This window comes from Poecilia mexicana, unplaced genomic scaffold, assembly GCF_051168715.1.
Source record: "Poecilia mexicana isolate PSO_F unplaced genomic scaffold, ASM5116871v1 scaffold_13, whole genome shotgun sequence".
Classification (NCBI taxonomy): Eukaryota; Metazoa; Chordata; class Actinopteri; order Cyprinodontiformes; family Poeciliidae; genus Poecilia; species Poecilia mexicana.
Window position 1 is genome coordinate 27,187,832 of NW_028263382.1, and position 24,024 is coordinate 27,211,855.

The 24,024-nt window shown below is 39.8% G+C and overlaps 2 protein-coding genes across 11 annotated transcripts; both read right to left on the reverse strand.

Annotated features, from left to right (window-relative positions):
• Positions 1-1,269: 1,269 nt before the first annotated feature.
• cunh19orf47 (chromosome unknown C19orf47 homolog) lies at positions 1,270-10,230 on the reverse strand. 7 transcript variants are annotated; one of them, XM_015002645.2, is made up of 8 exons: positions 10,145-10,230; positions 8,786-8,873; positions 7,457-7,571; positions 6,777-6,858; positions 5,151-5,279; positions 4,928-5,071; positions 3,264-3,337; positions 1,270-3,189 (listed from the first exon to the last, which is right to left on the reverse strand). In XM_015002645.2, the coding sequence occupies exons 1-8, from the start codon at positions 10,161-10,163 to the stop codon at positions 2,656-2,658; spliced, it is 1,185 nt and encodes a 394-aa protein (XP_014858131.1). In that variant the 5' UTR covers positions 10,164-10,230; the 3' UTR covers positions 1,270-2,655. The 7 variants fall into 7 exon arrangements, with proteins under 7 accessions (XP_014858131.1, XP_087868094.1, XP_014858129.2 ...); XM_088011968.1 differs by having other exon boundaries at positions 1,270-3,192; XM_015002643.2 differs by lacking the exon at positions 10,145-10,230 and adding an exon at positions 9,839-10,128 and having other exon boundaries at positions 5,003-5,071.
• A 280-nt stretch (positions 10,231-10,510) lies between these two features.
• fosb (FosB proto-oncogene, AP-1 transcription factor subunit) lies at positions 10,511-22,632 on the reverse strand. Of its 4 annotated transcripts, none has more exons than XM_088011965.1 (6): positions 22,230-22,625; positions 21,820-22,007; positions 19,416-19,799; positions 18,468-18,575; positions 16,772-17,119; positions 10,511-14,800 (listed from the first exon to the last, which is right to left on the reverse strand). In XM_088011965.1, exons 1-6 carry the CDS (start codon positions 22,288-22,290, stop codon positions 14,747-14,749), a joined length of 1,143 nt encoding a protein of 380 aa, XP_087868091.1. In that variant the 5' UTR covers positions 22,291-22,625; the 3' UTR covers positions 10,511-14,746. The 4 variants fall into 4 exon arrangements, with proteins under 4 accessions (XP_087868091.1, XP_014858127.2, XP_014858125.2 ...); XM_015002641.2 differs by having other exon boundaries at positions 10,511-16,614; positions 22,230-22,619; XM_015002639.2 differs by having other exon boundaries at positions 10,511-17,119; positions 22,230-22,632.
• Between the last annotated feature and the right edge of the window lie 1,392 nt (positions 22,633-24,024).

Genomic DNA, 24,024 nt, shown 5'->3' on the forward strand with positions numbered 1-24,024 from the left:
CGAAGGAAAGAAGAGAAAGAGCGACCTCAACTGGATATAGAGTAAAATACACATATTTATGAGTCTTAGTTCTACAGAGGCCCAATAAACAGTAACATCTCCATATTTCAAATGGTGTGAGATTTAAAGTGATGACATTTAATTCTTATAAGCTCATATATGGGGATACTTAAATTCACTGGCCCCTTTCTTAAACCTGTGTACTGTTTAATATTGTTAACAGACAACAAAAAAGGAAAACACTATTTACATAGAGAAGCCATTTGTCGAAGCAATCTGTGTGCCTTTTCATCACAGTACTGACATTGTGGTCTTTAGGCATTTTAGATTTCTCCAAACATGTTTACTTACTAATATATTTTCTGTGGATGTTAAAAGTGTTTGTTTCTTTTATGTCCCATTTGCTTGTTTTTCTCAACAGTGGTGTTTAAAAACATGAGCAAAGCAAAATTTATCAATTTGTCAACTACAACATATTTTTGGAAAATTAGTTTGTAAATAAAACTCAACTGCAGATATTGTACAAGTTTATATTTATGCCTGTGATGCAGCTTTTATTGGTGATTATTAGTAGTAAATTACTTGTAAATAAATACTTAAGTTGCTATCTGCTTGAACTCATGCTCTGCATCTTAAGATTCCTTTAAATCAGCTTTCCACTTACCAAATACTGTTTGCAATGACTGCAATAATCTCTTACAGTACTGGGGTAAGAGTCACCGTTATATTGTAATATTAACAAAAAATTAATTTCTGCCCCACACCGTATGCACAGGAAGACTGTAAAGGAAATCCAGATTTTCCACAACCATTGAGGTTTAAGTGAATCCCACAAATTGTCACAAACCAGGAGACTCTCCTGCTCTAGAGGAGATAACTACTAAAGATAATCAATTATTCAAGTGTGCTTAATTAGCTGGCTGATACCTTCTCTTAAATGCTATAGAAGAAGCAACAGTGCACTTTAGTCTGTTCACTGAACAGAAGCAGAGGCTGTTTTGTCTTTTAGCAAAGACTTAAATTGATAGTTACAATTTGGAGTCAAGACCGGTTTTAATCTTGATCTTGAGGAATTCTCTGTTTAAACATCCACCGATGTTTTTAACTTCTATGTTTACAGTGAGACGATTTCAGAGTATTTTAGAGTGATAAGCAACAGGTGGTAGTAATGTTAAATGTTTTTTTCCCCCATGGAGATGAACTGTCTCAACAGATGTTCTTCTATTGACGTCTCTGTTCAAAAAACCATGAAAATCACCGCGTGCAGACCGGAGGTTGAAAAGGTTTATTGATAAATGAGGTGCTCAAGTGTTTTCATAGGAAACGGGTGTTCACTTTGCCTTTATAGGCTAATGCAGACATTGAATATAACATTTCTATTATTTTTCAAGCACAATTTGTTCAAAAACAGAACATTTTTTTCCTCAATATCTTAAAAAAAAGAACAAAATCATCAATGCTGATGTTTTTTTTTGCTCTGCTTTGTTTTTCCTTAAAACCATAAAAACATTTTAAAATATTTACAGTGCAACCAACTGCAGCTTCGAACAATCTCTAAGAGGACTGAGGTGAAGTATCTACAGTGAACTGATGTCGCCTCTGAGGTTCAACACCAGAGCGTCCGGGTGGAAATACAAAAAGCAGACCAGGTTTTCTACTCACACGGGTTCAAGTAGGCTGTAGAAAACGCTCTGCTTGTGGTCAAAAGGATAAAAGGTGCTACTACCATTCCAACACAGCGCTGAAGCAGAGGTATGTTGCTCTTCTAGTCTTAAGTGTTCCATGAGGATTTATCAGCATGATCTTTTTTTTAACCTCTATTTTCTATCTTCTAAAAAAGCTCAGAAGCCTTTGATGGTGATCATGTTGCAGGAGGTATTTTTAGGTCAGGAGAACACATTTAAATTCCTTAATCATCTCGGGATGTGTACTGTGTCCAACTGCTGGGAGCTAATCTAAATTCATCCAGCTAACTAATACATTATGTTTTTAGGAAATTTTACACAGTTACGCATAGTTCAAGGATTGTTAAATGGAGAGTGTAGGCAGCAGTCTTTACACAGGTGCATTTAAAACAGCCAGAATATCACCTGAAAGCTGATTTCATGAATTCAATTCAAAAAGTGAAACTTTTCTTTCTTCTGTATTAAAAATCTTTTCTTTTTTTTTTTTTTTAAATGGTTTCATTTAGAATTCTGGGTTTATATTAGAGTGAACAGAAATAAAAGAGTAAAGTATATCGCTGTGAGTGGAATGAATATTTATCTGAATTTATCTTTTTGAACTGAATAATTAAGATAAATGGCTTCTGATGACATTCCAACTTGTTTTGATGCACCTGCATGTTGAGTAAACAGGGAAAATTAGAACAGCATTTCCGCTCATGCTCATAATTTAACATAAAATACAGAAAAGGCTGATATGACACGATTAAAAAAAGCAACATAAAAACACGGCATTACTAAAGCTTTTAAATAAAAGTCCCAAGACCAAATAAAAGTGACTTATCAATGGCAGCAGGAGAAAAAAAAACAAAAAAAAAAAACCCATTAAATAATAATAATAATAATAATAATAATAGTACCAACTTGCCTTCCTGTACGAAGGAAAAGGAGGATGGCTGCAAACTCTACAGTAAGAGTCTGAATCATGGCGTTAGGGTTTCTTGCTGCCCAGTCTTTTGAAAACACTGACAGCCTTGACGTCCATCTTGGCCCCCGCAGACTCCCCTCCTCCCCCTGGGCTGTTGCTGCTGCTGACCTTTGAACTGGCCGTAGTGGATTTCTCCAGTGCTCTGGATCTGGTGCTCGTCACTCTGTTGTCCTGAGTGTCAGCAGACGCCGGCGTCGCCGCTGCGCCCGTGGCGGGGGGCTTGCCCAGTCTCTGAAGAACGCTGATTTTGGCTGGAGGGAGGCCGTTTGGGGGTGAGGTAGAAGAGGAGGTGGGAGCATCGGAGGGAAGCAGCTTGAATTTCCCACCCAGGCGACGCAGGGTGGTCGGGGGCGTCTTGGAAGCAGGCGCCTTTTTCTTCGACGGTGCGGGTCTCTTGAGGACGCCGGCATACTGCAGGACGGAGCCCTCGCCGTCGGTGTCCTCGTCATCTTCACCCATGTTTGCGTCCGTGTCTCCCGGCTTCGGCGTCTCTCCACTCTCGTCCCCCTTGTCCAGGCGGCTGAACACCCCGGTGGGCTGCTAGAACACGCCGAGGTTAGGTCACAGCTTTACTCCAGGCTTCAGTAGGAAGTCACAGCGACCGCACTCACCTTGCTGTTACTGGTCGTCGTGTCTGCCATCGATTCGGCTCCAAGTCTTTCAAACACAGAGGTGCGCTTTAAGCCTGTTTCAGGGAAACAAACAGTTTCTGTCACAAGGTCACAGCTTGTGAAAACAGGGGTGAGCGATGAACTCGATGCTGTCTTTTTGGAGATTTATTTTTAGGAAAATTATGATTTTTTTTATTGATTTTTTTAAATCTTTGCTTTTCATAGTTCAGAGCGATGTCATCCCACCCAAGAACTACCATCTTGTTTGACACGCGTGTTTTACGGCTTCTGTTTATTTTGTCTTTGAATTCAGGTCGACTCAAAGAAAAATAATTTAAATAAAACTGTTTTTTAAAGATATTTTTTTTGTCATTTAAATTATTTTTAAGAAAAAAAATAAGGAAAAACATTGATTCAAATTCAGAATTGAATTTAGTATTTAAAAAAAAAAAAAAAATCATATTTCATTTTTAAGCCACATCAGCTAGCCCTAGTTACCACTTATGCAAGGTTATTTTTTTTCTTGGTTATATAAGATAAATGGTTAGACAAAAGGTTTATTGAGCCTTTTTCCGCCACGGAAGTCAAAACAGCAGTGTTTGTATAATTAATCCAGATTTGTTTCATTTGGTGTTGGACTTACTGAATTAAATATTGTAATTTATTGAATTTCCGCGCACAGCTACTAAATGTCCTATTTCTTAAGTAAAACATTACTTAAGAAATACTAAATAAAACAAAATCACAAAAAGTCTCAAATAAGGATACATCTTAGGAATTCAAGGTTCATACAAAAAATTTGTTATCAAATATTTAATTTTTAAATGTAACAGTTAAAGCCTACTATTGATATGATTAAATGTAACATCTTTTATCACTTTAACTTTAGAGATAGCTACATTGCCATTTCACAAATACAAAGTCATGACTCAATTCTTAGATTTATATATATTTTTAAATCAACTATGCATCTTTATCATACATTTCGTTGGCCTTCTGGCGCATTAATCTCCATAAAAATACTTTGAAGTGTGTGGCTGTAACAAAATGTGAAAATGTTTAAGGGGTGTGAATGCTTTTGGAAGCCTCTGTGTAAAAAGTCTCACTTCTTCTACATTCAGGGTCCATTAAGACTAAAAAGTGATAGTGCTTCTTTAAAATAAGGGTAAGCTGATAAAATCCTCAATTAGTCAACTCTGGGGCTGAATTTTTAACACAAGACTTTTTATTTATTTATTGAGTTATGATTTTAGTTTCCAAACTGAAGCAAATCTACTGAATGTTCTGCAAAAACATCGTCGTTCATCTGCGATGGGTGCATTACTGGAAAATTTGCTGCCATAAATATTTTAAGAACGAGGGTTCAAAAAGTGTCAAGAATTAAGGAAGAAACAGCATAAGAAAATACTGATTTGAAGGAATTGTTCTGCGAACTCTTTATGAAACATTTTGAAATTTCTTCAAGGCCGAAGCAAAAGCAAAGATTTCAGTTTTTGCAGAGAGTTTGTGAGGTCAGAGACATTAGGAGTGAGGGAAGGATAATCACCCTGGTTAGGAATATTAGTGAAGCTGGTTAAATAACCGAAAGGAGCATTTAGAGTTGATTAGTTGAGTGCTGCTGTTGGTTAGTTAGGCTGTCGGCAAGACCGCGGGGTCAGGCCTACCTTTCTTGGCCTGCTGGGCCAGGATTCGACGTGTACGAGGCGTGGTGCCCTTTGGCATGTTGATGATGTACTTGCCTTCCATCTCAGCTGTGACACGCCGGCGCTTTGCTGCAGGCTTCCCCTCGTCTGCTGGCTGGCTTACGACTGGCAAAAAGACACGGGAATCAAAAGGCGCCACGGGAAGGACAACTAAACATCAAAAATATTCAAACATGTCATCTACCTGCTTTGCTGTTCTTGTTCGCCTGCGAGTTGGACACGGTGACTGAGAGCCGGTTGTCAATGGGTCGGCGGACTGGCGTGGCGGGAGGGGAGTCGTGGCTCAAGGCGTTGGCAATCATACGAGTAGCAGCTGTTAAAATCACACAAATATGATACATTTTTTTTATATTGTCTCTGTTTTTTTTACCCCAAATTATTAAATTAAATCAACTACGGAAAAGCCAGAAGTGCAAATGTCGTTAGCATATATTTAAACGATGCGATTACTGTTTTGGTTCATCTTCACCTTTTTCAAGCTGTGCGGCGTTGACTTGCACAAAAAACATTTTGGCAGAGAATATTAAATCTAATACATTACGAGCTCTTAGCCAGCACAGAAAACCTGCAAGAACTACAGAAATCACATGATGAGTTTTGTGGGGAAACATGCTGCAAAAGTTTGTTCTACTCAGTAGTAATGAAAAGTCCAGGGTATTATATTCTTATGATGAAGTAGGAAACACTGGAACGTGGTTGTTGCTATGTGTCATACTTTTACGCAAACATCTAAATAATCGTTTGCCCACTCCTGCAGCAAAGCAACATACTCTGTCACTGCACAAGCTTCTCAGGAGTGTCTCAAAGAAGAGTCAGCACCCTAAAAAATATCTCCCACACTGTACGGTGGAACAAAATGGCTCTACAGGAGCTGCACTGGGACATAAAGGACAGAAAAAATATTTTAAAAAAGTATGTATCAAAAAGAAAACTTAAAACAAAAAGCTTAATTTCCTAACCTCATTATCTGAACTATGGCAGATGCTGTGTGTGAATAATCAGCGCCAGTCTAATTACCGTTAACACAACACATAACGATTCAAGCAGCTCTCCATCTGGCTTCTGGGTGGGCTGACAAATCGATCAGGTATTTATGGAGAAGATTGTGAAGGAACGTCATGCAGCGTTGCCTGCTGCTGGGACAGGAGTGCTATCTGAAGAGCATCTATCCTTTATCTGCACCAGCGTTGTAAAGTTGAGCTAAAAAGTGGTTTAAAAGGGGTGGTGGTGCAGGGGCAAAGCACAACCCATGTATTGAAGCCTTAGTCCTCATGCCGGTGGTCGCAGGTTCGATTCCCGTCCTGGATGTGCCCAGGATGTGCTCACTAAGAGAAGGTTCTATCAGGCTCTTTGTTTCTTTCATGTCACCCGCAGTGATTGTTTTGAGTTGCAACATTGCAAATAACAATTTGGCAACTTCTCTGAGCCTCGATTTTTAACATTTGAAATCTGTTTAAAAGTCCAGCAGAAGGAGAGAAAGAGTTAACTTTAGAGGCAGGAATGAAAACACAACCCAAACCTGAAGGAGAAGCGGCCTCCGTAAGAGAGTTCTGCATTTATTGATGCCGAACAAAGGGTTGCGCTACAGTCATCCGATTTCATTGGACGTTATTTCTGAGTGCTGCTGCTCAGGTCTGTTTCATATGTTGTTGCAAGTTGTTTGACAAAATCCTTTGTCATTCTGTAACCTTCTGTCTTTGTTAATTCTCCCTCTGCTCTGTGGTGGAAGACAATATGTCGCCGTGTGAAGGTCACGGTGTTCTGGTCTCCGTCTCATACAGAAAAATAAAATAAAATCCTCTTTACTCACGAGTCTTGGCCGTTCTTCTGAGCTCAGCCTGGACACTGGTCTGTCCTGAGGTGATGGCTTCAGCTGCCATTTTGCACATGTCCTGAGAAAACAACACCAGCAGGAAATAAGAGTTTAGATCAGACCTGAAAAAAAAAAAAAAAAAAAATCCAACCCAACCCGGCTTGAGCCAGTACACATTGTGTCCGAGCCTGATGTGACCCGACTAATTAACTTTAATCATAGGCCAGAAGTAAACCCGACATTTTAAACAACATTTTACTGCTTTTGTTTCTAGACAAAAGCAGTAATTTGGGTAACAGCAGAAGTTCTGCTGTTTTCAGCTTTTTAACATCTTCCAGCTCCAGTTTGTTGGTCGCTGTAACCGGTGAGTCAGTTGCCAATCATCTGGGATGTGTGACTGAAAGGAGCGGAGCAGGGTGGGGCTGAATGAATTAGACAATAAAATAGCTAATATAAACACTTAAAGCCTTTTTTGCCTTCATTATAAGCCTTATATAAGGCTTTTAATTTTTTGCGGCTCCAGACAGATTTGTTTTTTGGTCCAATATGGCTCTTTCAACATTTTGGGTTGCCGACCCTGCCTTAAACCGTGTTCAAATGTTTTCATTGGTAAGTGCTTGGTGAAGTAAAACTCAACAGCCAAGTAGCTACAAGATGAACATGGATTCTTGCCTCACCTGCCTGTGCACCTGTTTGGCATGTTTAAGAATGGCAATGATGTCTCCGATGACCGTAATGCCGAGGTCCATCATGATGTCTTTACTGAGGTCCATTAGCATGTTCTTCTGGATTCTGACGCAACAGTGCAAACAACATCAGATGCAAACATTATGGAGATGATAAATGCATAAAGTGTTGATATAAGAAAAAGAGATGCACCGAGAAACTGGCTGCCAAGAGGAATCATTTAATTTTCTGTTAGACTGGCTGTGATTGGACATCAGTTTTAGTTTCACCGCAGCTAAACATTATAAACACCATCAACTGGTGCTGAAAACAACATCCTTCAATTGTGAAGTTGTCAAGCAAAGAAAATGGACAAGTCAGAAAAAATAAAAGTATTAAGAGATTCTAATAAATAAAACAATTTCCTTATTTTATTAAATGCCACTGAACAAGAGCAGGAAGAGATGTAAGCAGTAACAGAAAAGTAAAACCCACTACACCACAGTTTAGCTGTTTTCCACTTTTGACTTCTGTTACAGAATCAGCAGGATTTTTTATTAAAAAGTTGTCAAACTGTTTGAAATCTCACAGCTAACAAGAAGATGTACTTAGTTTAGAGGGACAACAGGAACATCACAGTACACATGTAACAATGCTTCATGCACTAATCAGTAACGTAGTAAGGAAAAGTAGTTTAAAAACGTTAAAACATCATGTCCCTGTTTGAGCCGAAATCCTGCCTAACAGCACAGCGATGCATCAAACTGATGACAGATCTTTTACGGTAGCCAGCCTAACACACACACACCTGTGCAACAACAATGCTGAAATCAGCATCTTAATACGACCCACCTGCGAGGTGGGATGGATTTTCTCTGCAAAGGAGAATTGCTTTAACTTTGACATTGTGTATAGAAAAGAATTTGGATGTTTGAGCTCAGCTCATGGCAAAATGGGAGCAAATATAAGTGTTGGATTTACATTTTTGTCCAGTTTACTAGAGAATATCTATGCTATCATTTGTTTCATGACGTTTAAACAGTTTCCTCTGTCTTACAAACTGGAGGACTTCATTAAACTGGATTTCCAACGACGCAGACAGGGAGAGAGAATCTGTAACCTGCTCCATTTTTTAGGAAAATCCTTTTTTTTAAATTTACAATACACATTTTATGAAGATCTTCTAATTCTTTTTTACACAGAAAGAAAGTAGAAAAAACAATCTGCTGGCTGGAATTGCAATCAGCTAAAATCAGTTTTGGACCGTCAGACCTTCACAGAATCAGTGATTTTCCGACCGATACGTCTCTAATGACACGTTAATGAAGGCTTTTAGTTACCTGTGGTCCACAAAAGAGACTGCATAGGTGACAGCGAGGCCGGCAGGAATCCCTGCATCCTTAAAAAACTGAATCCACTCTGAGGTGGCTGTGGACAAAAACAAAGCAAAGAAATTTTAAAAAATCAATTTAACACAAGAATGACTGAAAACAAGATTTTTCAGTTTAAAAACGCAGAGAGGTGAACTGCAAATGATGAAATTAAAAACTGGTACAAATGGGGGAGGGAAACAAAAAGTCATCATCTTTCATATAAAAATCTGCTTTCTTAAAATATGCATTGATGGCTGCCAGTATCGCTGCAGACTACAGCGAGGGAAGCTGGCACTCACCAAACCCCCGTGGGAGATGCAAACTGGAGCAGACAGCAGTATGTGGAGGACTAACACATGCTGACCATAAGCAGCTGGAGGTTATTTATACCACCAGTGATGAAACATCTTGAGGCTTGAGTTACAGAGACAGAGTGAAGGAAGCACAACAGCTGCCACAACAATAACCGGCCAAAACTCTCTGACTAACCAATGAACTCAGATGGATGGAGACAACTCTCACCCCGGCTAAATTACCATCCGACACCCACAGAGTCCACAATTTCCCACATTTTGACTGGCTCTTAAAAGTCAAAAGACGCTTTTTTTCCCCTTTTTTTGGTGGAAATTTTGATCATAGAACTGTTTATGCTCCATTTCTGCTCCAACCATGTAATCTTGGAAAAACAACGAAGCAGATAAAGAGATAAAAATGCAGAAATAGTACCGTTCTACAAAGTTATTTTTTTAACACGCAGGCGCTTAAAGAATAAAGCGAAGACACACATACGTTACAATCCGGCTACTTTTATACGAGGAGCCTCGTATAAAACGAGTCTTTCGAAATAGACGCGTATAATTTAAATGACACAAAGAAAGAATTGGGTCATCCTTGGTACATAAAACACAAGAAGCTATGTTACAATTATTATGTTGCGGTGCATTGAGCTAAACTGAGAGAAATCTCCACCAGTCAATTGTGAATATTACTCTTTAAAATCTTAACGACAGCACGACTTACAAACAAGTTCGCCAGCTTGACCTAACGAAAGATGAAGCCGCTCTAAGCTCCGTCCATAAAGATGAAATAAGACGTTAAGACACCATCGTAAACCCACCAGCAGCAAATACATGTTAGCATCGTTTAGCCGCTAAATAAAGGAAACAAGCATTCGTTAGCGATACACGCTATGAACAAGAAATACCCCCGCCGCTGGGACAAAGCTAACAATTGACATTGGACGCCATGTCTCACAAATGCTTCCATGAGTATTTTACTGTTTTTGTTAAGTATTGTGTCTAGCTCGCCGGGCCTTGACGGTCTCACCTGTTGTCACGGTCGCCATCTTTGTGATGAAGGTGACGCAATTTCCGGTGTAATGAGCTTCGACAGTGGGTGCAATTCTGATTTATCGACGATAGATGGCGAGAGAGACTCATATTCCACACGAGACAACCCAAACAATTGAGGTCACACAATTTTTTTTTCTTAATGTTTGATTTCTACCCCAGAAAATACATGTGCTCAAACTGAAGGTCAGATTTTCGTTCAGTGTGAGGTTAAGCCATTAAATAAAAGATATATTTTAAAGATTTTATTTCAAATTAAGCACAGATATTACACATATGCAGTTTAAAACATATAAACAAAAAAATAGGAAAAAATAAACAAATAAAAAGCTTGAGAAAAATGCACTTTATAATATGATTTTTATTTACGTTTTCTTCACGAATTTCAAATGGTAGTGTAACCATCAGTAAAAGTTAAAGCTCCCGCGGCATTTTACAATCAAGAGGAAAAACTTTAGAATGTAAACTTTTCATAACATTAAATAGGACCAGAGGCTAATGTCTGCACAGAAAGAGTCAGCTAGCTGGAGCAGTAAAGGAAACACTGTAAATATTTCTTTTTTTTGTTTGTTTGTTTTTTTGTTTTTTTCAGGAGTAACAAACAAATAAAGTCAGAGAACGCTCCTGAACACGATATATTTTCATCCATGCGCCTCAAATAACATGTTAAATTCAATCTTCTTTGGGCATAAGTTCAAAAATATTTCACATTTGTTTTTATTTCTGTATATTCAGAAAGCACTAAATGGTAAATGTTTAGCTCCTAGAAAAAAAGAAAAAGAAATTGTAAAAACAATAAAAAGAAGAGACTCTCACTAAAGTTTTCTGAAACTGTTCATCAGTAAATTAAAAAACAAACACGTACACCTCCGAGCTATCTCTTTTTCATCAAGATTGTCTCAAAATAAATGTCACTTTGAATATGTATTTACGTATTCATATTTAATACTGTAACAAAAGTGGATAGGTATAGCAATACATCATCACACTTGACACAGAGTAGCAGTGTGTCTAATTACTGCAGGATATGCTACATTAAGTTCAGACTGTAAGTATTGCATTTCATAACAGGGATAATGTGAGCGGCGAACGGACAGCTCTGGAAAAATAGAAACACATAGCAACATTCACCTCATCATAGAAAAATAGGAAAGCTCTTATTCGGTTAATGCTGTTGCATTACAGTACATGTAGACGCAGGCAGGCTGTCTGTCTTGGATTTATTAAGCTGCCTATACCTCCGTTTTCCTTCTCTAAAGTCTCCATTTCCAATCAGTTGGTAAAGCGCACTTTCTTTCTTTTCTTTTTTTTTGTGTATTTCTCGACTGTAAACTTACAGGGATTTAAAGCAAACTCAGATGAAATCATATGTGCTGACAGAGTGAGGGAGGGACCTTCAGAGATCAATTTGTCACACCGAAGAAGCAGGCAGTGGGAGTTAACCTCTTGGATCTCAGACGTTTTGCTCTTTTTGTTAAAAAAAAAAAAAATCCCTCCCTCTGGTTTCCAGTCTAAATAAAGAAAACCAGGCAAGCAGGACTTTCCACTCACTTTGAGCCACAGCAATGGCAATGTGCAGCCTTTCCACCACTAAACTCCACCGCCACGTTTTCTGATCTGCCTCATATAGTATATGTAGCACCACGAAAACCTATGTACATGAGAACTATTGAGTATGTTTTATGCTTACTCTGACACCAGTACATAATTTGTCATCACATTTGCATCTTTTGGGAAAGTGAAAAAATAAAAAGGCATCTCCAGCATTTTTACACAGTCCTTATTCAAGATTAGAGAAAATAAGATAAAAAACAAAATAAAATAAAAAGACGAGGTCCGCCCCTTTTCTGACCACCAGGAGCCAAGATGGAGCAAACATTCATGTTATTTGTCCAGGGTTTCTGCAAGTTTTGGTGACATGAGTTTCAGAACAAAGCTGTTCCAAAAGTAGATTTAAAAAAAATGTATTCAGACACTTTTCTTACTTTAATCACTCAATTTTTTTCCACCTACTCCTCAGCTTAAGCAAGACAAATCTAACTTTCTAAGACTAAATTTGAGTTTGTTTGCTTTGCCATTTATTCCCACCCAACTTCAACATCTTATTACAGTAAATAGCTAGCTTCACGACTGTAGCTTACAATTTATTTTAGCCTTATTAAAGTCCCTCTTTTCAAGTTAAATGTATTTTTTCCCATGATGAAGAAGGAGCAAATAGCAGCTCACCTAACAAAAAAAACATTTGGATTTTCTTTGCCTAAACTTGCACTCGTCCACTTTTAAAGCAATATTTCTTTGCAGGTTTGCAGGAAAAGCTGAATGTCTGAATGGTGCATTTCCTTTGACTAGGCTTCTTCGTTCCATGCACTATGGGATTTATAGCTTTTCAACAATGCAATAGCACCTCGGTTTCTCAGCAAGAGTAACAATTAAGAGAAGAAACAAATGTTCCCAAGCACATCTCTCAAGAAATAACATAATGAAAAGAAGATGGCACAAGCAACATCTGAATAAATGCACAAATGAAAGACATAACGATATATAATTTGAGATCAAATTGGAAATTTTTTAAATATTTAAGACTTTAATGCCTAATCAGTATATATGAAATTTTTAATTTTTAATGACTTCTTAAGACCCTTGCAGAAACCCTTAGTCATGCTGATGTTTTTCCAATAAGCAAGTTTATTAGATCAAAATAAAGCCTCTTTTTTCTTTTGCGAACACAATAAAAATTTTAAGCTTTTTTGAGAACACATTTTACAAAATATTATCCTTCAAACAAACATTTCTGCAAATTTGCAAGGCGATAGTGCAGGGCAGATATGCATTGTGTGTGCGTATGTGTGTAGGTGTGTAGGTGTGTGTGTAGGTGTGCGTGCGTGCGAAATGTTGACCTTTTAAAAATGAACCAAGTCACAAACACATCTGTTGTTGACATTCACTCACTGGAGGTGTGAAGGGGTCAGTAGCTTTGGGACAGACCTCACAAACAAAAACCACAATCTTCTAACATCATTGTTATAAACATACAATAAATGTAAATTGGATAGTGCTTTTATATCGTTTATAAAACATAAATACACATCGACATAGGCAGTGACATCGTGCTTCATGTTCAGGGACAGGGCAGTATTTTAAATTCAATTTTTTTTCTTGCTTTATAAAAATATGTATTTTTTATATATATATTTTTTTGTACTTTTACCTTGTTCTTCATTGACAAAAATATCCCATTTATATCTGCAGACATTCATACATTACAATCATGGCACATAACACGTATACATATACATGTTACCGTTTAAATGTATATGCATTTAAAAGTTTAATTCAATCTTTTTTCTTTTTTGTAGTGCACATATTTATGCCTCTAAAGTTGCCAAATGAAAATACAATAAAATAAAATAATAGTTAAAAAGACCAACAACAAACAAACTGGCTACAACGCAAAACAGTAATAGTAACAGTTATGAAGAAATCTCCCGAATAAATTGAACAAAACGGAAATTTGAAAGTAACAATAATAATCCAAAAAAAATGGCAACAGTACAAGACAAAGCAAGAACAATGAGTCACATAAACAAACACTGAAATATATAACAGTTTTCACTCAAACAATACAGAGGGAAAAAAATGTACAAATTCACAGGCAAAAGAAAAAGGACACTCACTCCACAACATCAGCCCCATGTTCTCTCCCTCTCTCCCTCTCCATTTGTTTTCTTCTTCTTCTTGTTTGTTTTTTCTTTCCGGGTCTTGCCTTGTGCTCGGATCGTCGTTTCAACCTCAATAAAGAAAGAAATAAACGGGCCAGGTGTCTCAGAGTGGATCCCCCACTCACAATAAACGCCTCCTCAGCTCTGCACAGGGAGAACAGGGAACAGGAAGCAGAGACCACCGAGCCCAACGTTTAGAGGTTGTCTGAAACACTTTGAAAAAAAAAAAAAAATAATAATAATAACAAAAAATAAAACAGGTACAAGTCCCTCCTCTGTATGAATGCATTGGTTCACATCTGATAAAACTCTGAGTTGCTGCAGCTAAAACCTCAGATTTCAGAGACTTGAAAGCGCCGGTGAGAGAAAACTCAGCGCGTCGATCCCAGGCGTTGAGTTTCTGTAACGTGAAGGTGTTTTTTTTTTTTTTTTTTTTTTTTGAGGTCACATCTCCGCAGAAGTGCTTTCCTCTCGTTTTTTGGTCCCTCTTTTTCTTTCTTTTTTTGTTACTTTATCACATCTACACCCAAAACGGATGACAGGATATTCTCCGCAGGCGTCTGTCCTCCGTGCCTCCACTCAGTTCCTATTCGCTTTTGACTCTCCAGCACAGCAGATGTATCTAATCTCCATTGTGCGAACAATATGGGAAAAAAATGGCTCAGCAGAAGACAGTGGCATTTCGTGTCGCGCTTTGTGCATCCGTGTGCGTGTTAAGTGCGACGTGTAGCTGCTGTTTCAAATCGTAAAGAGGAATCTGAGCAGTGAGCTCCAAAAAGGAGAGGCTCTTCTTGTTTGGACGTCCAGATCCTTGAATGACAGGGGTGCAAAAGTGGGGAGTGTTAGTTGCGCCGGCTTTTTCACTCAAGGTCCCAGGGGCTGGAGGGGTTCTCCGGGCTCTCAGTGGTCGAGGACTTCAAAGAGAGAGGGAGAAATAAAAGAGACAGAAGAGGAGAAAAAAAACAGAGATGGGGAGAGATGGGTCGCATGGCAGGTAGGCAGACGGTGGAAGATTGATTTTTTTTTTTTTTTTTTTTTTAAAGCAGAAAGCACAAGATTTAGAGGAGGCTGTGATACTCAGATCCTCAACTTGCCAAGTCCAAGCAGCAAATGAAGAAGCATATAGAGCAGCCGAGCAGATGGAGGGTTACGGGTGAGCGAGCGGTGTCTGTCTTCCACAAGAAAAGACCCCGAACAAATTGTCCTTGGTCCCCTATTTCAGATCTGCACAAATACATTCAACGACAGGGAGCACGAAGAGGGAAAAAAAAAAAAAAAAAAAAAAAGATAATGGACAAGAATGAAAGCAAGAGCGCTAGCAGAAGGGCAACCGACAGAGGGAACAAGGTGGGGGCACTGGTGCGTGTTGGGGTGCAGCAATAACATCTATTTTACTCAATGAGAGTATTTTAATAAGAAAAATTCATTGTGAATCAGTTCTTTCAATCAGAGCACTTTAGACTGGTAACGAGCAGTCCCTTGCAAAAAGCTTTCATACGCCTTGAATTTTCCACACTTTGTCACTTTGCATCCAAAAGCAGCCAAGAGGCCCGTGATGTCTCTGGGGGAGCTTTAGAGATCCACAGCTCGGGTGGGAGAATCTGTTTACTAAACATCAACCGGTGGTACATCCCGCAAGTCATGGCTCTTACAGAAAAATTCCAAGATTGATGAATTGCTGAAAGAGAGCCACAAGGAGAACCCGTCGCAATTTTCAACAAGCAGCGCAAAGGGCACAAGCAAGTATGCGTTCAGAGTTGGCTGGCAGATGGACGGAGATAAACGCAGAACAACCTTGGAGGATAAACGCTGGAGATAGACCTTAAGTCTGAGGTGGAGGTTCGCCTTCCAGCAGCTCAATAACTTCAAACATACAAGCAGAGCTTTAACGGAAGAGTTTAGATCAACCGATGTGTCTGCGTTACGACGGATCTGTCAAACTTTAGACTCAAATCCAGTTCAAAATCCACAACAGGTGCTGAAAATTGTTCGCTGATGCTCTCCAGCCAGCATGTCTGAGTTTGAGCTACTTTGAAAGGAAGAATGGACGACAACTACAGCCTCTAGAGGCACAAAGATGTCAGAGACGTAAACCAAATGACACCAACGCCACCAAAGGATCGCCTTAGAAATGCACTTTATCTGTGAGAAATCAGTTTCCTTTCATTTAGAAAGTATCGCCTACTCGCTACCGGACCGTCACATAAAGTCCCAAAGAAACGCTTTGAAGTTTGTGGTTTAATGTGACAAAATGTGGAAAAGTTAAAGAGGTCTGAAGAATCTTCCAAGGCTCTGCAGGTTTTTCTTAATGCACTTTTTATTTTTTAGAAACGTATTAATCGTGCCCTGTTACAACTATTCGACTAAATACAAAACAGGAATGTATTCTTTGCTGTAGCTCAAATGTTAAAGGTTCGATCTGATGTGCAATTTATTTATTTTATTTCTATGGCTCTTGATAGGAATATATTTCCAGATGTGTAAACTGTCACCCAATCAGGTTCGAATGATTGGCACTTTGTTTTTCCTCAATCTGGGAGACTGATTGGCACTGTGCGCGTACGCGTGTCAGCCTCTGCGTCCAGTGAGCATTGGGCGTGAGTGGTAATCTGTGCATGCATGTGTCTGTCGGTCAGTCAGAGCGCCAGCAGCGAAGGCGAGTTCAGGGAATCGGATGACTGCTCGCTACTGCTGTTCCGCTGGTTGGCACTGACCCCGCAGGCTCCCTCTGGGTAGGTGAACACAAATGAAGATGTGTATGAGGTGTTGTAACTGCCAATGGCGGCATCGTCATGGTTAACACCACCACCACTGTCACTGGCCATAAGGCATGGCCCACCAGGTGCTGGCTCAGCTGAGCCGTAGAAAGAACTAGAAAACTCTACCTCCTGCATCATCCCTGCTTGAGGCTGCTGCTGCTGCTGTTGCTGCTGCTGGACTTGCTGCTGCTGCAACGGAAGCTGGGGCTGTGTGGGGGCCGGGTGAGCAGAGTAGGCAGGAGGGAGATAGAAAGAGTCCTCCTTCACAGTCAAGCCCACAATGGAGACGGGAGGCGGCAGGCTCTGAGGAGCGAGCTGGGACTGCACTGAGGCCTGCTGAGCCTGCTCCTGGTACGGGATCTTGCAGTTTGGCTGGTGGGCCACCAGTACAAACTCCAGACGCTCTTTCTCCTTCTGCAGCTCGGAGATCTCGGCCTCCAGCTCCGCCTTCTCCTCCTCGAGTATGTCAGTTTCCTGAGCGGAGTTGCAGGGAGCGAGAGGACGCAGGAGGGGGAACAGGAGAAAGGTGGATGAAGGTGGGCAGAAAGAGGAGGAAGGTCAATGTCAGCTACACCCATTTTCTACTTGGATATCTTTGTGAGAAGATCTACAGTTCTGGTCAGAGGTTTGCACTCACTCTTCATCAACAGGTATAGTTAAACAACAAGCGACTGCAATTACTTTTAAGCACCACATTTAGGGGTACAAGTTTAAATTTACACTACCCGACATATGCCTTAATCCACAATAATGTCTGACCGAAGGTCCCTTAGCAGGTTACAGGGATCCCACAGACATGTTGTAGCCATCGACAAACTTTTTGACCACTTATCACAACCGGCTAAAGATGGCGGTTTCAGCTAGTGTTTGGATTCATCGTCCTGTTGGAGCCCCATGAGGTCTGTGACCTTCTAGCAGTTAATTTGAGGTGACGATGAAAAATCTGGAGATAGTCCTGCATTTTTTTAAAGACTTTGTGAAATATACCACTATGTCAGGCAAGTGGTAAACAGTGATAGCCTGATGACGTAGACACCAATGTGTTTATCTGCCCGGCGTTCTAACCATAAAGGCAGACAGAGTGGCGAAATCAAATGTGGTGGATTAGCAGTGCTTGCCAACAACTGATGGTGTAATCCAGGACAAGTTACAGGAACATCGTCTCTGCTGCCCGGAAATTGGGCTGTTAGCGTAGCATAGCAGTCATGAGACTATTATGCAGCAACAATCTTTAGTAAGAGGCTCCTTCTTGTTGCAAGACTGTCTGCCCACAGCATCCACAGCATGAGATGAGTTAAGACGCCATTTAATTTCCCTTTGGGATAAATAACCCAATTTTGAATTGAATTCAATTGAATTGAAAGATGCCACCTCCTTGCTTGACACTTGGGTTTGAAATGCTCGGCCAGACTACTTCAAACCAAACTTATCGTTACCGTGGGCAAATTGGTCGATCTCTCTCTCCTTTCATTCCTTCTTGAAGATGTGAGTTCGGGAGCAGGAACAAAACTATTCTTTCCTACGATTGGCGTTTGCCTGGAACTGCATTCTCCCAGAAGAAACACTCTCGAGACTTCCAGGTAACATGTAAGCTGCCTTACAGATAAGTTCCCTAATTAGGTCAGAAATGCGCAGGTACAATAGCTGCTCTTCAAACCATAATTTCTTTCCCGTAACAGCTGAACACAACTCACTATTATCCAAGCCCCCGTGCACCAATGTAAACCATTATTAACATACTTCACAATGCAATGGGAGTTTAGAGATACAGCATAATTATGATCATCACTCATTCCGGCTTCCAAAACAGGGCTCAACTCACCGATTGCAGCCTGTCTGTCAGTTCCCTTCTGCGGTTTCTGCACTTGGCAGCAGCCAACTTGTTTCTCTCTCGGCGAACGCGCCTCTTCTCCTCCTCCTCAGGTGTTAGCTGCAATCACAAAAGTAAATTTAGAGGCTGGAAGTTTTGGTTCCAACTTTAAAATATATGCGTTAATAATGGACACACTGCAATGAGCACGCTATTTTTGCCTTTTGACACATTGCTTGGATTAGAAATTTCTTTCTTGTTAGCCTCAGTCGCCATCTGACTGAAAAATAAGTTGTATTGATAACAGCAAACACACGTACACTGCAAAAACACAAACTATTACCAAGTATGTTTGATCTAATTTCTAGTGAAAAAACATTAGTACACTTCAAATAAGACAAAACTAACTTGCAAGTAACTTTTGATTAATATAGGCATTTGTTTTAAGCAAATAATTCCTTAACATTGATGAAAACGTTTCAGTTCCACTGCCAGATTATTTCACTAATAGCATGGAAAAATTGCTTTGTTATTAGTGAAATAATCTACCAGTGGAACTAGTACTTTTAACATTATAAAATAAGGAACAACTTAATTAAAAGAAGCTCCTATTTCTTCCTGTAAAGTTAATTGTACGTTTTGTCTTGTTTTAAGGACACCAAGATATTTGCACCAGAAATTAGACAAGATACTTGGTAGGATTTTGTGTTTTTGCAGTCTAAATATAATCCTAGCTGACAAATCAAAGTTTTTTTTTTCTTTTTCCACAACCCTTTACGGCGTTGTTTCTCTGAATGCTTGTGCAAAAGGCCGTCAGGATAAGTTGTAGCATTTCTACTCGTTAACCACAACCCAGAAAGTCAACAAGAATGAACAATAGCTTAATTTGACTTCCTTTGTCCTCTCTCAAATCATTTACCTTCACTCAACATACAAATCTTCTCAAGCACACAGACTTACTAACACACCAACATCTCCATCTTCACTCACAGACTCGTCTCGTGCACGGCGGCTGCGGGGTCTGGACTGCCGGATGGGACCCGGCGCCGGCACTGGAGTTTCTGAACTGGGAGGGGTGAAACAGGACCCCGAGGAGTAGCTGGGGCCCGGCATGTCATACGGGTCCACCAGCGACACTGGCTGGGTCATGGTCGAGGTGCCAGTGGAGCTACTCTGCCCGGAGGCCTGGGAGGAGATGAGGGTTGGCTGCACCATCCACTGCAGGTCCTGACTGGTAGTTATGGCGGTGACGGTGGGCACGAATGAACCTGGCATCTCCCCTCCGACACCGCTTCCTGGCCCGCTGCCCACAATGCTCAAGCCAGCACCCGCTGAAACGCACTCCTGACCGGGAAATACAACGATTTTAGACTTCAGTAACTGTGAAATTAGACTGACCGGTTAAAGAAAAAAAATACAAGAAAAGACACTCAAAACTCATGAATCAGCAATCTAATAGAATAAAACTATGTAATCTATAATAACGTTAAAAAAAACAGGGCTTTGAGAGTTTATAAATCAAACTAGTTTAGGTATAAATCTAATAATGATAGGCTAGTAGAATAGAATAGAATAGAATAGAATAGAATAGAATAGAATAGAATAGAATAGAATAGAATAGAATAGATTAATCCCTTAGGGGAAATTGCTTATTTGTTGAAAGCTATTCCATCTTAGGTAATAAATACAAAGTTTGCAATATATATATATATATACCTAAGAGTAATAAGTTCAAAATGACTAGACATAAACAAATAAATTAATTAATTAATAACAAGCAATCACATGCAACATATTAATCAATAAATAACCTACAAATGAGCGTAGAAAAAAAAAATGAAGTTGTGCTGGAAAACGTGGGAACATCATAGCACATATGTGTTTGTTTCTTTTAGAAATAAGTAACACTTTGAGAAGATTCTTCTCAGATTTAATTATTTAGTTTGTTAGTCGAGAGTCCTGTCAGTCTCTTTGCAGTATCCTCTAAGAAGGATCTATTTCAGGCTCTTCACATCCCCTTTATGAACATTTTACAATGCTGTCATCATGAAAATAATACGAAAGTATCAAAACAGAACCAACAAAATTCTACACAACTTTCTGCCACATGAAGTTAAAGTACTAAATCTGTTTTAATGTGGTTTTATCTATCCCACATTAAAAAAAAACAAACTATTTGATAACACTGACCTATTGAGGTGCTTGAAGAAATCCTTATTATTATGATGTTGTTTACTACTAGCTCAACATTAAACTGACAATAAACTTGCTTGACTCCTATAATAATTAATTGCTCTTAGGAGTCAAATTAAAATGCAACAAACAAATGTGAAGCCTCTTAGGAGCAAAATTAAAATATGTGGAAACAACGTGTTCCTTTGCACCGTCACTACATTCTTGCACAGGAAAAAAGGTAAAGTATGATCAGCAGGGGTTTCTTAGATAACTCTTAACCAACTGGCATAATAAATTGAATTTGATTGCAACTTAAAAGAAGGATCACATTAGAAAGTATGTATGCTTCTGAATGTCAATTATTTCTCTGAAAGTGAAAATGAATTAAACTTCATTGATTTAGAAAGCTGCACCTACAGGTTAGATTGTGAAGATGAGATTGTAATAAACCAGTCAAAAAACGTACGTAAAGGAACAAGGTTCAGTTTGTCCTATCTATCCAAGTTACACAAAATGAACTATATATGGGTCTAAAAACGCAAATAGAAGGTTCAGATTTATCACTTGTCCTTTTTTCGGGTTTATTTAGAGCCGAGGAAGAGTAGCGACTGCCATTAATATTCATCTAAAAGCGTGTAAAGACATTGGGAGAGGCGGCTCAGAGAGCTGCCGACGCCGACCAATCGTTCCTCTCTTCGAACGTCTCCCTCCCTCCTTCTTCCTCCTCCCTCGTCACACCCCCGGTGTTCCCCTTGGCAACGCGACGTAGCGCTCCAAAATAGAACGCGCATTTACGTCACGGCGAGCGGAGAGCGGAGCTTACGTAGGGAGTTCCAGAGCTGCGGCGCGGCGTGCCGTTGACGGAGCACGCTGTCGGAGAGCGCTGCAGCATCGCCGCCACCGCCGCAAGCAACAGATCACTGGGAAACTTTGACTGAATCCACGCTCCTTACAGTCAACGTAAGGCTAAACTAATAAGGCCTTTGTAGTAGATTGTGAATTATCTTACATCAGCGCGTTTGACCCAGTTTCCTTTGCTCTATTTATATAAATATGGCGGCATAAAAAGTGTCATTATAGCGGTTCTGAAAAATTACGAATAATAATAATAATAATAATAACAACAATAATTCAGTTGCATCCTATCTTAAGAAGCAGCAGATGCTAGCCTGTCTTAACACGAACTTACCTGCGGAGCACTGGTGGTGGGCGGGCTCCCGAAGGAGTCCACGGAGGATAGGTACTGGGACTCTATGGACGGAGACGAGCTTCCACGGGATCCGCTGTCGGGGTCGCCGGGAAACCCTTGGTACATCTCCCCGGAGGGACTGAAGGAGAAGGCGGCACCTGCGGTAACCAGGGAGCGCACGGTGTCACCTGCAGCGGCGGGGCAGCAAGAAGGTTACTAAGGGAGAGGTTAACTGTTGGGAAAAAGCAGATGATGTTACTGGCAAGAAAGTTAATTAAAGCCTAAAGCCCGATGAGGTTTCTTAAAAACAAGCCTCCTTTTTTTATGCATCTCTTTGGGTGATTCTCGAAAGGAGCTGGCGTGCAGCCGCAGCCAGCTGTTTTGGACCGCACGTCTGTAATTTCTCTTACCGTTAAGTTTCTTGTTGTTTCCCAGTGAGATGGTCTTGGTTTCTTTCCAAAAAAGTTGCATGAAGAAACTTAATCCAAGTCCTCGCGATGAGGGAAAACTCGCTCCAGCTGAACTCAATCTGCTTTTGATATAGTTCGCTTGTAAAATCCCGCTTGTTCTCTAACTTATCCGCTGTTCGAGAGAAAGAAAAAAAAAAAAAAACACTTCCGCGAAGTTATAGATCCATGTACGGTCCTTTAACGGAAAGTCCGTGGCGGACGCCGGCCGGTTTTTCACGGTGCAGCGTAGTGGATGTTGTACTCATGAATGAAGCCATCCGCTGCGAGTACCAGCTAGGCATTTTCTAGCTACGAAGTCCCGCCTCGGAGTTCCGCTGACGTACATGCCCATATTTGACTATATGTTGTGTTTGGTATCCTTGGTGACGTTGAGGGATTCCCTCTCCCACTGAATGGACCAGAAGCTTTTTACCTCGCCGACGGATAATAATAGACTTTCTATTCTCTTTTTTTATGTTATCACAGGCAAAAAATATTTCTCACCGTCTGACAATGTCTGAGAGGAAATTTTAAGAAACACAAGGGTGATAAATATGGAAAGTTTCTATTTAGGACCATGAAGATGCGTATGTAATAGGAACATTCTTAGGTCATGGTTATGAATGATATTATAATACCTAAAATGTTTTTCCTGTTTTGGGGAGAATAACATTAATGTAATGTAAACCCAAGACAGGCCTAATCTTTACTGACTAATTTGTAAATTTGTTTTCACCTGTCCAAACAGATCACAAGTTCAGTCATGAGACGAAAGGTACAAATTCAAATTCAGACTCCATTCAATTCTAAACTTCTTTATTGACCTCAAAGGGTAATTAAATGTTGTTGTAACTCATATTAATTCTTCAAAGAGTTATTGTTGATAATGGCAGTTTGGGGGAAAAACTCCAAAATGTGGGTTTATTTACACCCATGGAGCCTGGAGTTGTTCTCTAAGACGGAGTCCCGTCAAACTTTAAGGGAAATCCTCCTTAAACGTTTCTCAGGACACACCCGTAGGACTCATAATGAATAAAAAGAGAGGAAAGCCCTCTTTTGATCTGAGCACTTGAACACTCCCTAAATCTGAAGTCGGGTATTATTCCATGAATGGATTAACTGCAATTTGAGAAATAACATAAAAACAGAGACTTGCTGCCAGGGCTTTGGCCCAGAACAGTATGAACTAGAGCCTGTTTTGATGCCCTCTCCCTTTGCACGTTTCTTTCACTCATTCAAAAAAATATAGATAGTTAGGAACACATCAAGCTTAAAGTGTGTAGATGTTAAATATTTCCAGGACCTTTGTTTTTGTGATTTCTTAAAGGAAAATAATGACATGACAATGTTTTTTTGTTGTTTTTTTTAGAAACAACATTGATTCTAAGAAAATATTGGAGTATTTATACACCAGTGTGGTGTGTGGCAGTAAAATCCAGTCACTGAAATACAACAACAACAAAAAGAAGGAAGTGTGTGGCATGCGCTTAAGGCTTGGTGTTGTTGTCTGTTCTCTTTGTCTTCGGAAGTTGAACTTTTGCACTTCCCAGTCGGAAACAAGAATGTCCCCCAGAGTTATATTGGGAAAGTGATACTTTGCCATTGATAGGTTGAGTTTGCCAGACCAGAGGCATTCAGCTACAGACTCCCAACAACACTTTAAAAACCCTTCAGTCTGAAATCATCTACCAATGTGTTAAACTCTTTTACACATTGTGTGAGAAAAACCTGTCCAGATTTTCTTCCGGTTCACAAA